Here is a 12559-nt window from a genome sequence, read left to right as displayed (position 1 = left end):
GGATGATGGAGTGAGCTTGAGATGTGTTCCGGTCCGGTTTCCGTTTTCCGTTTTTCGCTCAAGTGGTGTCGATGTGAGGAGGAGCACTGGCGCGTTTACGCTCGAAGAGTACTGGAATGCATTGCAGGAAAAAAAATTGTGTAGCAAAATGTGTTTTGGGTTAAAAAATGGTTCAATTTGTGCTATAGTTTGTATTTCACAACCAGTAAATTGATTGGAGCACAACGCAAGGAAGCTTTCGCTGTAATGGAGACGCATGGTAGTTTACGCAAAGTGCATGGAGGCGCATGGTGGTTAACAAAAATGGCATCAAAAATCGACTTTCAAAAATAAATTAATCAACAAAAGTTCACTTCTCCTTCAACCTATAGCCAAAAACTACCAACTTCGCATAACTCCACTCTATCCCTATTTCTGTGGGCAAAAGTTATCACTTTCCCTCTTGATTCCAACGGCAGCGAAGAAACACTTTGGCATATTTTTTTCATGAGTGTTTTCACATGATGCACGTGTAAGCACCGAACCGACATGGCCACCACCCCGTGCCAAATAAATCATGGTACATTCAACCACCATCCTCTCACACTCAGAGCCGCGCTTCGAAACCAGAGCAACCGGAGGCTTTTTGGCAAATGAACGAACATCGGCTCGGCTTGGCGCTTGCCGGAAACGGGCTGCGTGTTCGTTCCGTTGCGGCGCAGTATTAACATCGTACGTGCTACGGTCTACGCTACGCTTGCGAGCTGTTTCACCTTTTCGTCACAATTTTGGAGGAAGTGGGAGCGTGTTTTTTTTTTGTTTCTTTTTTCACGTTCACGTCGAAGGTCATACGGTAGGGTGAAGCAGGAAGTGTGAATTTGGAATATGGTTTCAGTTGTTTATCATTCAAACCGACGAACCGTGTGTGGATGCACGGGGTCGAAAAGTTCATCCAATTGAAGCAACGAACGGAAACAAACGGAACAAACAGTAGCTAACCAGCTAATCAAAACTGCTGTCTGTAAGATTTGTTCAAATATGGAAGCGTTTGCATTGTAGCGCAGTGCAGGCGCAGGGCGGATTCTGCTATTCACCACACACACTGGCTGCTGCTGCTCCTCGGAAAGCTACCCTTATATGTAGTGGTCCCTTTGAATGCAACCATATCGTAGTCGTAGGTGGTAGGCGAACCTTACTCGGCCTTGGTGAGTAAGAGGACGTAGCTGTTAGACTCGCAACTGCAAGTGCAACTGTTCGCAGCACAGTGTTTCCGCTGTCTCGAGCATATTTAACAACCTTCTGCCACGGGTTTGGCCACGGTGCGGATGAGCATGTTGCTTTTTACGATCACCCGGGTTACGGCTGGTGTACGTGTGTACGAGTGTGTGTGTGCTACTACTACTAACCAGCACCTCGCATAAGGGTGATGATGAGCGGAATGCGTAATAACAGCCACTTTGTTAGTACTTTATCGTTCTCTGTTGAGTGGAAATCCGAAGTGCAACAACAAAAAGGGGGAGCTTTTTTGTGAGCTTTTGCTTGCTCGGCACACATTGCAATATAATGGGCTGTTCGTACAATGTTCACACACACACACACACACACACACACAAACACACCTACTTTCGCAAAGCACACTTGGATGCTGCAGCGCTGTAGCAATGAGTGATTTACACTTTTGATTTACTTTTGCCGGGTCGTTACCGCAAATCCGGATGTACAGAGCTCATTTTCCTGTTCCTTTGAGCATGATACAGTGAATTCTTAAGCGCTTTTACAGCCCCCTTTCCACTTAATAGACTGTGAATACGCCCAAAGTTGGAAGATTTTTAAACAAAGCCCAACATTTCTGTCAAATCACTCGATTAAATGATATGCCACGCACTTCCATATCAGCGACCACCATCTTCAATGGCTTCCCGTGTAAAGTGGTTCCGATTTACACACCAAACAGAAGAGAGAAAGAAAGAAAAAAACACCCAACTACAATGCCTGTGCTAATCGAGGCAAATGAAACTCTTCCTTTTCGTCCCTCCCTTTCTTATCATCATCGTCATCAACACTGTCGGCGTGATTGTCAACGTGATGTGTCGGCTTCATCATCCCTTAATCCGTTCCCTTGAACGGGGTGGGGGGGGGGGGGGACATTTGCCCGCGACGTAAACAACAATAGCCGACCCAAATTCGTCTTCCCGTTGCCACACACACACGCACACGCACAAACACACAGTCGGTGGCATGTTTTCGTCGCATGCTTCGATTATGGCACGGATGCGCGTCAATTCAATCGCCTTTCAGTATCGGAAGGTTGCGGGGAAGCCAAAAATAGGCACACCGACACAGTGGAGGAGCAGTGGAGAAGTCACAATAGCACACAGCAACCGACTGGCTGGCAGGGAGGGAGGGAACGAACCGGTAGTGCACCCTTGGAAATTCCGGCTGACGGCATGAATTATCGTAAATTATCATCGGCTCCGGGGAAGTTTTGTCATGGGTACAACTTTGTTTTGTTTGTTTTTTTTCGCTTTTCGGGGGTGATTCCCGTTCACACATTAGCCTACTAGGGATGTTTGGTTGTTTACAGGCTGAGCTGCGCCAGATACAAACAGTTGGTAAGGGTGACAAATGAAGATACATCGCTTTTGGAAGAGCAATTTTTGAAGTTTGTTTTTTTTTTTGTATATTTTGGGGGGAAAACACCTCCAAATCGAAGCGTAAAAGTGGTAGAGGCAGTGTAGATGAAGGTACATGTGCTCCCTTTTTACGTTCGTTTGAAGTCTTAAACTGCAAATCCTAACTGCCGCCATGCTCGTGGATAGTGTTAACGATCTTCGAACAACAGCGCTGGATCAAGCGCTGGATCAAACACGTTGAACTTGACAGGAAACTGACAAGCTTTCCCATGTCTTGCGATGAAAATGGCTACTGGCGTTCAACAAAAACACATGGCAGCCCCCAAACGTGCACTGTGTGTGTGCGTCTTTAGGTGCAACGTGCTAGAGGGTCGAATGTTCTCAGTCTGCTGTGAATATGACTTACATCATCCGTTTTTTTGTGTTTTCAGATCATTTTTTGATTGATATTCGAAGTGATGACATTGATGCTGTGCTGTGGAGTGTTTTTTTAGCAGCATTCCAACGCACGCGACAACAATCTTTACCCTTCCCGGTGATGACAAAGTTGCCAACATCAAACGAGACAGATTTCATTCGCGTCACTACAAACAACAAGCTTTAAGGTCGTTTTTTTCCTTCGGGTATCCATCATTTCGGTCGAAAACATCTAACAGCACATTTGCAAGGTTCGAATGACGAGAAGCGAGAACGTGACGCCTTTCTACCGGTAGTCCGGCATTGTGGAAAGTGTGCTATTCTGCGCGAGCTCGCACAACACAAAGCAGAACACGTTTAATGCAGGCAAATTCGTAGAAGTATAGAGAGCAAGATGTCGGTCGGACATCGGTGGACAGTAGAATGTAGAAACGTGTAGTTTGAATTCGATTCGAATAAATGACAAATTGATCCTGCATTGCTTGATCTGCTGGTTTGTTGGAGGGGAATTGCAAAAACAAGGCAAAAGCAACAAACTGTCCACATTGCTGCCCATCAACAGATGCTACCGGTTGATGCTAGCATGTTTGCTATAAAGGCATGCTATTTTGCAACATTTTGTCTTCCCCCATTAGCTATTCTGTCTACAGCTCAAAAACAAGGGGACCAAAACCGAAAGCTGCAGGAGAGTGAAAATGCTTTGCAAGTTCTATGGCAAAACAACAACAGTGATGACACAAATGGAAAAAAAACCCTCATATACAACATATACATAAACACGAATGGAAGGGTGAAGTAGTGAAGTAGTGCCTTCCGGATGAGCTGAATTAGACACGACACGCTGAACACAATCCTTTCCCCATTGGTTTCGGTACGATGAGATGGTTACGAAAGAGGCCCAGCGAGAGAATAACCCTCTATCCGTCCCCGTACCAAAGGCCAACCGCCTACAACGGTGCGCAACGCTGCTTTAAGCGCGATGCAATGTTCAACATGGATGAAACAGGAATGATTTATGATGCGTCATACACACATGCGCTACTCGCTATTCGTGGGTTCATGAAGGGGACAGGTAACACACGCCACGCTTGGTGACACTTTGCACCACGTTGCATCACGGTGCAGAGGTGTATGGATTTTTTTGTTTGTTGTTGTATCACTCCTGTCTGTGTGTCTGTGAGGTATTATTTCGTCCTTCGGTGGTTTTCTACCAACTGGCAACTGTGGGGCAAAGCTCAGCACAAAGGTGATGCGCTCCAGTGCAACATGTTTCGTTGCAGCAGGCATTTTATTCATTCCGAAGAATAATAGAAGCTGCTTTTCCTGCTCATTGAACGCGTGTAGTGGGTGTGTGTGTGTGTTGCTTTATTTTGAGTCGAGTAGTGATAACAATAGTATAACAATAGAAGAACTGAACCTAGACTAAATGATACGAAGCGGAACAATAATGCATTGTCTAATTTGCATTGGCTTTGGGTCACACAACTGTAGGTGGAACTGAACTGGAAAATTAGTTTTTAAATGGGTTTAACACGTAATGATACTAGTACAAGGATCAAATATTAGTAATAACCCAGCACAATACAAACTAATTAGTATTGGGCATTGGTAGCAAAAGCCTTGAGCTCTGAGCCCTACCTCATGTGCAGTTTTAAGCCATCGATGTTTTTTTTTCACTTTTTATTAAATAAAGCTAAGCCTTTTTTCGCATTTAAATGGTTCTTCCAATAATCTAATTTGTCTAATAACAAAACACCCCCTCGGGTCGGGCTCCGTTCGATCGCTCGGAACCGAAGCCCAGACAAGCTTCCCGTCGGGCCGAGCACAACCGATCAAGCCGTCCAATTAATTATCCGCACCTTGGCAAACAACACCACGTGCCAAAAAACAAACAAACATGGCACACAAACACACACACACACGCAACACGGACAGGTACGTCCCCATCCACCGCGTGTTTGCACCGCTATGCGAACAAATCAAATTTCCAAAACCCCGAAATGTCCTTTCGGTCGTGTTTGGAGATGCGGCTCGTTTACGGCACCGAAAGTGACTTGATTGACGAAAATCCATTTAGCAAAGGCAGTGTGAGCAGTAGATGCGGGGAAGTGGGGGGATGAGGTGAAGAGGGTTCCCCAGCACCAACGGTAGAAAGGTGTGTGCATGTGTGTGTGTGTGTGCTTCACTTTAAAAAGCCGCCCTCTTATCCGCACGGCAGAAAGCTCACGCAGGATTGGAAATGAGAGCACGAGCACGAGCTTTTCGACACAAAATTATAACGCACTTGCGAAGGCACTGACACGCGATGAGCACACACACACACACACACACACACAGACTGACTTACAAATTCGGGGGTTTTTGGGGTTGGAGGTGGTGTTACAAGAGGATGGAAGAGGATCTTACTTTGCATAATGGAATTATTAACAACGTTGATGATAGCCTCCGAATGTACGGTCTTCTGTCGTCGTCGTCGTCGTAGTCGTCTCCCCCCAATATCCGGTGGATTTGCGAAAGAGAGAGAGTGCTTTTACAAAGAGATGGAAGATAGAGCGGCACACACACACACGGTATGCAAGCGACCGGAAAAAAGGATCTGCTCTTCACTGCCATCATCGGTGTGATGGCTGGGTGGGTTGATAGTCGACACCCTGCCCACCATGTGAATTGTTGTGTACGGGAGAGTGTGCAGGTACAAACACACACATACACTAAAATATGGTTGGTTGGAAAGTTTCGAAATTGAATTTTATGCTTCATCTCCCTGTCCCCACGGTGGTGCAATGTGGATCGGTTTGCCAATCTGACGACAGAAAGGTGACCGCCGGCCGGACCTAATAGATCCGACCGGATGTACCATAGCCGGGGTTCGTTTCCGAGGATGGCCTGGGTTTCCTTTCCCCTCCCCCCCCCCCCCTCCCCCACCGAGATATGCACAGGTTGTCAAACATGCTTAGCATTGGAAATGATAATCCACCGCAACTCGACACCTCGTTTGAAAGTTTTCTTACCTTACCTTACCGTCCATGCATCACAGCTCGAGCTTGAGTGAGTGTGAGCGGGGCTGTGTTATTGAAATCTTCGAAAATGGACAGCTATTGGATTTGTCTGCCTATGTCACTGGCAGAAGTTTGGAATAATCAAGCAGGAAACAAATCTCGGAAACAACAAACCAAAGAGAGAGGGAAGAGTGTGTGTGTGTGAGAGAGAAAGCGTGGGAACAGCTCTTGATGTTGATTGAAAATGAATAGTATTAATAAGATTATAAGGCACACGACCTTCCTGGGGTTCTGCCGGGTCCAGTTACAGCTACGGGGTTTGGTTGTGTTGAGATGAGTTGTAAACGTATGTATGTGTGTTGAAAACAACTTTCATCAAGCTGTACTAACGACACAAGCTTGTTAGAAAGTTTTGAAAGAGATCTGCGTTGTGTTGAGTTTACAACTAAATTCAAGGGTTAAAAAGCAATTGATTTTACAGATAGCATACAGTGCAGGCGTTGTTAGCTCATTTGCCTGAAGGTATGCAATTGGCATGACATTGAGGACAGCTTAAGGTGAATCTTCTGAATACGACGACTGTACCACGGGACCGCCCAATGCATATGTTTGTTTAAGGTGAATATGGTTGTTTAGAAGAGCCTAGGGAAAGGAAGAGGAACTTAAAGAGGAACAGGAATAAACTTTATAATAATTTAGATTTTTTTTTGTTAAATGGACAATCATAAGACGTCCTCTTGAAAGCCTTAAAAACAAAAAAAAGTAAATGGATTTTTTATTCTACACAAATGACCTCACTTTCCTAAAAAAAAGGACTTTGAAAAACTTTCGAAAAGCAGCCATCTAGCCAAAACGCGCTATAATTTCTCCCATTAACTCTCATTCTATGGGTTCTTATGTTACGCTATACCTGCTTGCCAACGCTTGATTTCCTTGTCTCTTGTGTGTGCCAATGGTGCCGCAGGCTAAACTTAGCCAGGTGCTTCCAGACTCAGCAGCAGCATTAATTTTCATCAATTTATTCAAATCGCAGCCGCCCCCCCTTCGAGAAGTGTACAAATGATGGGGCTGCACGAGCGAGAACGAGCAGGGCAGGGAAAATTTGTATTCCATTATTACAAGCTTACGGGCGGTGATGGTGAGGCGATGATGTTTCACCAGACCAAACTCCGGCAAAATTAATGACATTCGCATAATCGTTTCACCGTTTTTCATGCGCTCCATACTTGCAATACATATGTGTGTGTGTGTGTGTGTGTGTGTGTGTGTGTGTGTGGTTGGTATATTTATCTTACCCATTTTTTCCATTTCTATTTGCAGAATAGTTCGCCCCGTATTCGCAAGCTGGCACATACCGGCGCCTGAAAGTTATACTACACGCCGCACACGAAATTCGATCGAACCGGCGATGGAAAGCCGATCCGTGGCAAGCGTTGGAAAATGACTCAATAACGTTGCGAGCGCACTTTGCGATGGCGTAGAACATCGTTACCATGTGTATGTGTGTGTTTGTGTGAGTGAGTGTGTGAACATATAGCGAAACTCACTGGTATACCGCGAAACGGTGAACCTTCTCCCGGCAAGTCAGTCAGCAGAGATACCGAAGCGCTTACCCGTAATTAAAGTCGCATCGGAGGGTGTTGAAAATGTCAGAATAATCGGGCTGGCCGCAATCGGATCAGCCATTCTGCGCGTCATCGCTACCCGTTTATCCTTGTTTTTGGTTTGTTTCTTTATCTCTCTCTGTTTCTCTCTTTCTAGCAGGAAGCTTATCCCCTCCCTAAGATAGTGGATTTACAATTAAAGAACGATTAGTGTACGAATGATCCGGCTGGAAGAGAAGAAATGTGCCGCAAAACGATGGGCAAAAGTGTGTGATTAAGTCGTTGCGGAAGGCCCCGTCACCCGGTGGCCCACTCGGTCGGTGAGGTGGCGTGTGTGTGTGTGTGTGTGCGTGAGGGTAACCGGGTGTGTGAAAAATGATTCCGCGCCATATTATTTGATCGACCAGCGCCAGCACAGGACCACGATGGCAACATCAGGCAGTGGTGGATGGCAGTGAATTGACCGTCAAACGTGTGTGTGCGTGTGTGGGTGTGTTTGTATGTGTGCGTTTTAGTGTGGCCCGGAGGCGCAGTAGGGGCAAACGAGGGGGGGGCTGGACGGAATTTCTACACGGCAACGGTAAACGGACGAGGCAGAAATCGTGAATTCGCTGGGTGCCTGCGTGCGTGGGGATCCACCCGGTGGCCCGCCAGACGCCACCATGGACGAGGTGCCGCCGCGGAAGAGTTCGCTGAGCATTGACCGGGCCGCCTTTCTGCTGCTGCGCGTCAAGAAGGCGTTCAAGAAGAAGCGCCAGCAGCGGAAGGACAAACTGTAAGTAGTCGTCCAGGAGGATTCGATGTAGAATGGGAGTTTGGATTGTTTGGATGCTCAAATTGGGGGAATTAGTAAATCAAAGCCTACTACTCTCGTTTCACTCTCTAGCTATAGCTGTTGAGCTCTGTTGAGAGTGCAATCTTCTAGGAAGGCTTCCGTTTTTTGAGCGTTGCACCTTTTTCCAGTATTCAGCTCCAATTAAGCTCGTTAGCATCGCAAGACTAAGGCAGCGGGTCAAGGCAGACGGTTGCTGCGATTCACCCTAAATGAACTTCATTTGCATCTGCATGAGCCCGGTTGTTGGGGCTCAGCTCCAAGGACACTGATGGGTAGATCGAATCAGAAACCCCCAAAAACGGAACACATGAATCGCAAAAAGACCTCCCCCCTCCGCCGGAAGTCCAGCTCATTCCTTGCTACTCTGGGTGTACTATGTTTTCAAACGGTTTCGATACCACCTGGTAGTGAATAATAAGGTTATGATTATCCGCCCCAGCATTCGCGCAGTCGAATCCTTCCGGGAAGCATGTCGTTCGAAAGCGCACGGTTCTCAAAAACCTTGATAACGTCGGTTCGTTGTTTGCAGAAGACGGAATAGAGGGGAATGGGGCCTGGAAGCAAGAGAATATATAATCCCCCCCCTCTCCGCGAGAACAACATTCCACGCTGCTTAACCGCGTTTGGCGGGTCGATCGATCGATGGCGATTGAAAAGGGCAGCTTACACACAAACACATCGCCCAGCAGTCAATCACTTTAGGGTTTTTGGTAAGACATTTTGGGAAGTTTTCTGACAGCAGCCCAAGCAACAACCCTCCCCCCTCCCTGATGACCTTGGCAGGTACAGAAAGGGTAAACACGAACATTTAAACCGATGCATCATTTAAAAAAAAACCGTCTTTTCCGGTTGCTAGAGTTCACTAAACTTCCTCCAGCTTGAAAGTTACAAGGTGTAGTGTAATGTGTACAAGGTATTTTTGAAGGAGGTCAAAATTTAAGGTTTTGATAGCGCTGAAAAGGCCAAAAGCCAACCTCTTGCTACTCCCAACCACAACCCAACCAACACGATACATCATCGACTTAACTACATGCAACTACACAAGTCCCTCATAGCGCCTGGTTCTCGGCGTCTGTCAAGCCATTATTTAGCGACCGCATTAGCATAGCGCATATGGTGAACACGCTTCGATTACAATTCAACACACACACACACACACACACACACACACACACACACACACACACACACACACACACACACACACACACACACACACACACACACACACACACACACACACACACACACAAACACAAACACACACACACACACACACACACACACACACACATACACACACACACACCTTTCCCTTTTGGTAGGATCCACTTCCAGCAAGAGTTTGCCTCCCAGCCAGGTGCAAGCACGAGACTGGCTGCCTGGTTGGTAACCTGCCATATGTAAGCTCGCATAATTTATTGCAGCTTCTTATCGCGAGTGCAAAAGGGGACCCCCCGTTAGGTGTTAGGTGTCGTTCGGGGCCTTAATGCCTGTGGCAGTAACATTGTAATGCACACAGAAACAACGGGCCGCACTCGTGCGAACGGTTTGTGTTTTCCCTGTGAGTTTGTCACCCACTAACGGCAGCATACAGCAATATCGCCGCGTCGCGTCGCGGATTATTCCAATCATATTTCCAGGCACGTCAGCAGCCACCTCCCCCCCCAAGGCAGCCATGATCCCGGGTAGCGTCGGAATAGAATTAACCTTTGCGCACGGTGGCATTAAGGAGGGATGTTCGGGGGGTGTTTCAGGGAGGCTTTCTTCGAGATATCCGTGCACAGGAAAGACAAGCCCCAACGGTCGTCCATCGGGATACACATGGCGTCCTTTCCCCAAATGGCCGCCAATGGTGGTGGTAGTGACGAAGGAGATTGATGTGCTGAACGGGGTAAGCGTTTCGGAAGCCCGACGAGCATACTTACGAGCAGCTACCGGGTAATACACGCGTTTTGTTTGGGCGGCATTTTTGGTTTGTTTTTTTTCCGTTCGGTCCTGAACAAGAACCATTTTGCCGGGCTTTCGGGTGTTGATAGTATAATTTCCGGATTGTTCCCCCACGTTTGGACATTTGCAGATTTTGCTCACGTACCCATAAGGAGGCCATTTATCATGGCCGCCTCGTTGCGGTGGCGTGCGGCTGAGCAACGGGGAACGGGAAATATTAGCTCGAAGCGAAAAAATGACCGTTATGACTAACTGGACTGGAGTCGTTTTCGTGTGCCGCGTGGTGTAGTAAAAGCCTTTCGATGAGCAAAAGGGGCTAAATAATTAGCTAACTTTTCGTACTTTACGAGTGCAGACAGAATATAGAGCAGATTAATGAATTATTATTATTATGTTACGTTACGATTGCGACAGAACGAAAGTGATTGCGAAAGCGCCTGAAAGGTAGGCTCTCCTCCTCACAGCAACCAGCTGCGTATTCAGCTGTTTTGTGTTTTTATGTTTGCCACATCGATAATACGCTATAATGTTATCCTAGCAAACCCCCGCGAGAACATCTGGCACAAAGGCCTGATGAATTTTACCCTCGGGATGTTTTAAACACTAATGAGGCTTTGATTAATTTACATCTTTTGCGCGCCTTCCGCATCCGGCCCTAATGTGTCGCGCCTGTTCAACTTTCAAGGCCAGCCGAATTTGGGCGACTGCCGAAGGTGCCCACGATAGTGCGCTCGAGGAAGTAACCGGAGACAACGGGCTGCGGGAAAGGCGGCATGGAGAGAAAAGTAAAAGCAAAAACAACATTATACAAATTACCATTCGTTTTTTTCTCCCCTTTCTCTCAATCGTCCAATTCCCAGATCTATATACACGTATCTGCTTGGCCAGAGGCGAGACATGTGAGACATGTTGAATGATGGCTTGCGCAGTGAGCAGATTCCCGGAGCAAGATTTTTCACTCAATGTGCAATAAATTTTCTTCACACGGTGCGATGCATGTGTCTGGTTGCTGGAGTAAATTGGCCCGGGGGGGGGCATGGTTTCTTTCTTCTAAGCCAATGATTAGTTTACATTAAAGTTACCGATTCGAACGAATGTGGGGGAAAGTGAGCGATTGAGATAAAGCGCTAGCGATAGCATGAGAGAGAGAGAGAGTGAGATGGAGATCAAATCAATTCATTTAGATTTAAAGACAGACATTTGAGGAGAGTTAATGGTGGCATTGTTTCTGCGAATCCTCCAAATGCCAGAGCACTCGACTCGGCAGTGGGTAGGGCAGTGATTTAGTTACTCGGAAGCAATGACCTATTAGGAAAATTGGTATACTTTTCCTTTACCATTGGCAGTATTCAATTCAAGCATTAGACAAGTGCTGTCTACTAATTGCTTATTGATTTTCCAATAACGATTACATAGAGTTGTCCTAAGAGTATAATACATTTTACAAAGTAGTCAAATGAATAAAAAGACGAATGAAATAACGCCTTAAAGTATGCAATTCTTACTACAAAACCCTTCTTTTGTTCTTTTTTAAACCCATACAAATCGATAATTGAGATGGAAATGCTTTCTAAACAATATTTTATTGCGCAAACTGGCGTTATCATATTTCTCCACTCATCCCGTCTTGAAATTGTCCTTTGACACTTTTCCTTCCGATCGAAATGCCTCTTCCACACCGTCGTACATTGAACTAGGGTAAATAATTGAACAACGTAAGTGTCACCGTAATCTATCGTCATCGTTTGCTGACAATTCGTTTCATTATAGTTTCCACCAATAAAATGTTGAAGCAAAATCAATTCCAGTACCTTCACCACCACCACCACCACCACCATTACCATCATTTCTAACAACTTTCCAATCCCCATTCTTCTTCCCCCGCTCTGTCTACTCTGCTGCGGTTATGTTTACCTTCTTGCCCAACGACACCATCGGCAAAGTTGGCTGGAGTTCCTATTTGTGGGTTACATTTACAATAAATCAAACGGAATTGATACGAGCAACTCGGTCCTTTCCACGCGTACCCGATCCCGGCCCGAGCCATCTCCTCCCCCCCCCCCCTCCCTCCCACACTCTGTGATCACTTATTCAGCTCGATAAAGCTTGATGACGCTTGGAATATAGGAAACTCGACCAAAG

The 12559-nt window shown here is 46.3% G+C and overlaps 1 protein-coding gene across 2 annotated transcripts in view; it reads left to right on the top strand.

Moving 5' to 3' along the window:
• Positions 1-12559, top strand: part of LOC120947817 (uncharacterized) — a 98819-nt gene that overhangs the window by 8818 nt on the left and 77442 nt on the right. For both annotated transcript variants that reach the window (XM_040363564.2, XM_049605092.1), the window contains exon 2: positions 7790-8407. In XM_040363564.2, the coding sequence (XP_040219498.2) occupies positions 8295-8407 (113 nt within the window). In that variant the 5' untranslated portion in view covers positions 7790-8294. The remainder of the gene's footprint in view (positions 1-7789; positions 8408-12559) is intronic.

This window comes from Anopheles coluzzii, chromosome 2 (assembly GCF_943734685.1).
Source record: "Anopheles coluzzii chromosome 2, AcolN3, whole genome shotgun sequence".
NCBI classification, from domain to species: domain Eukaryota; kingdom Metazoa; phylum Arthropoda; class Insecta; order Diptera; family Culicidae; genus Anopheles; species Anopheles coluzzii.
This window is presented reverse-complemented; position numbering and strand designations above follow the sequence as displayed.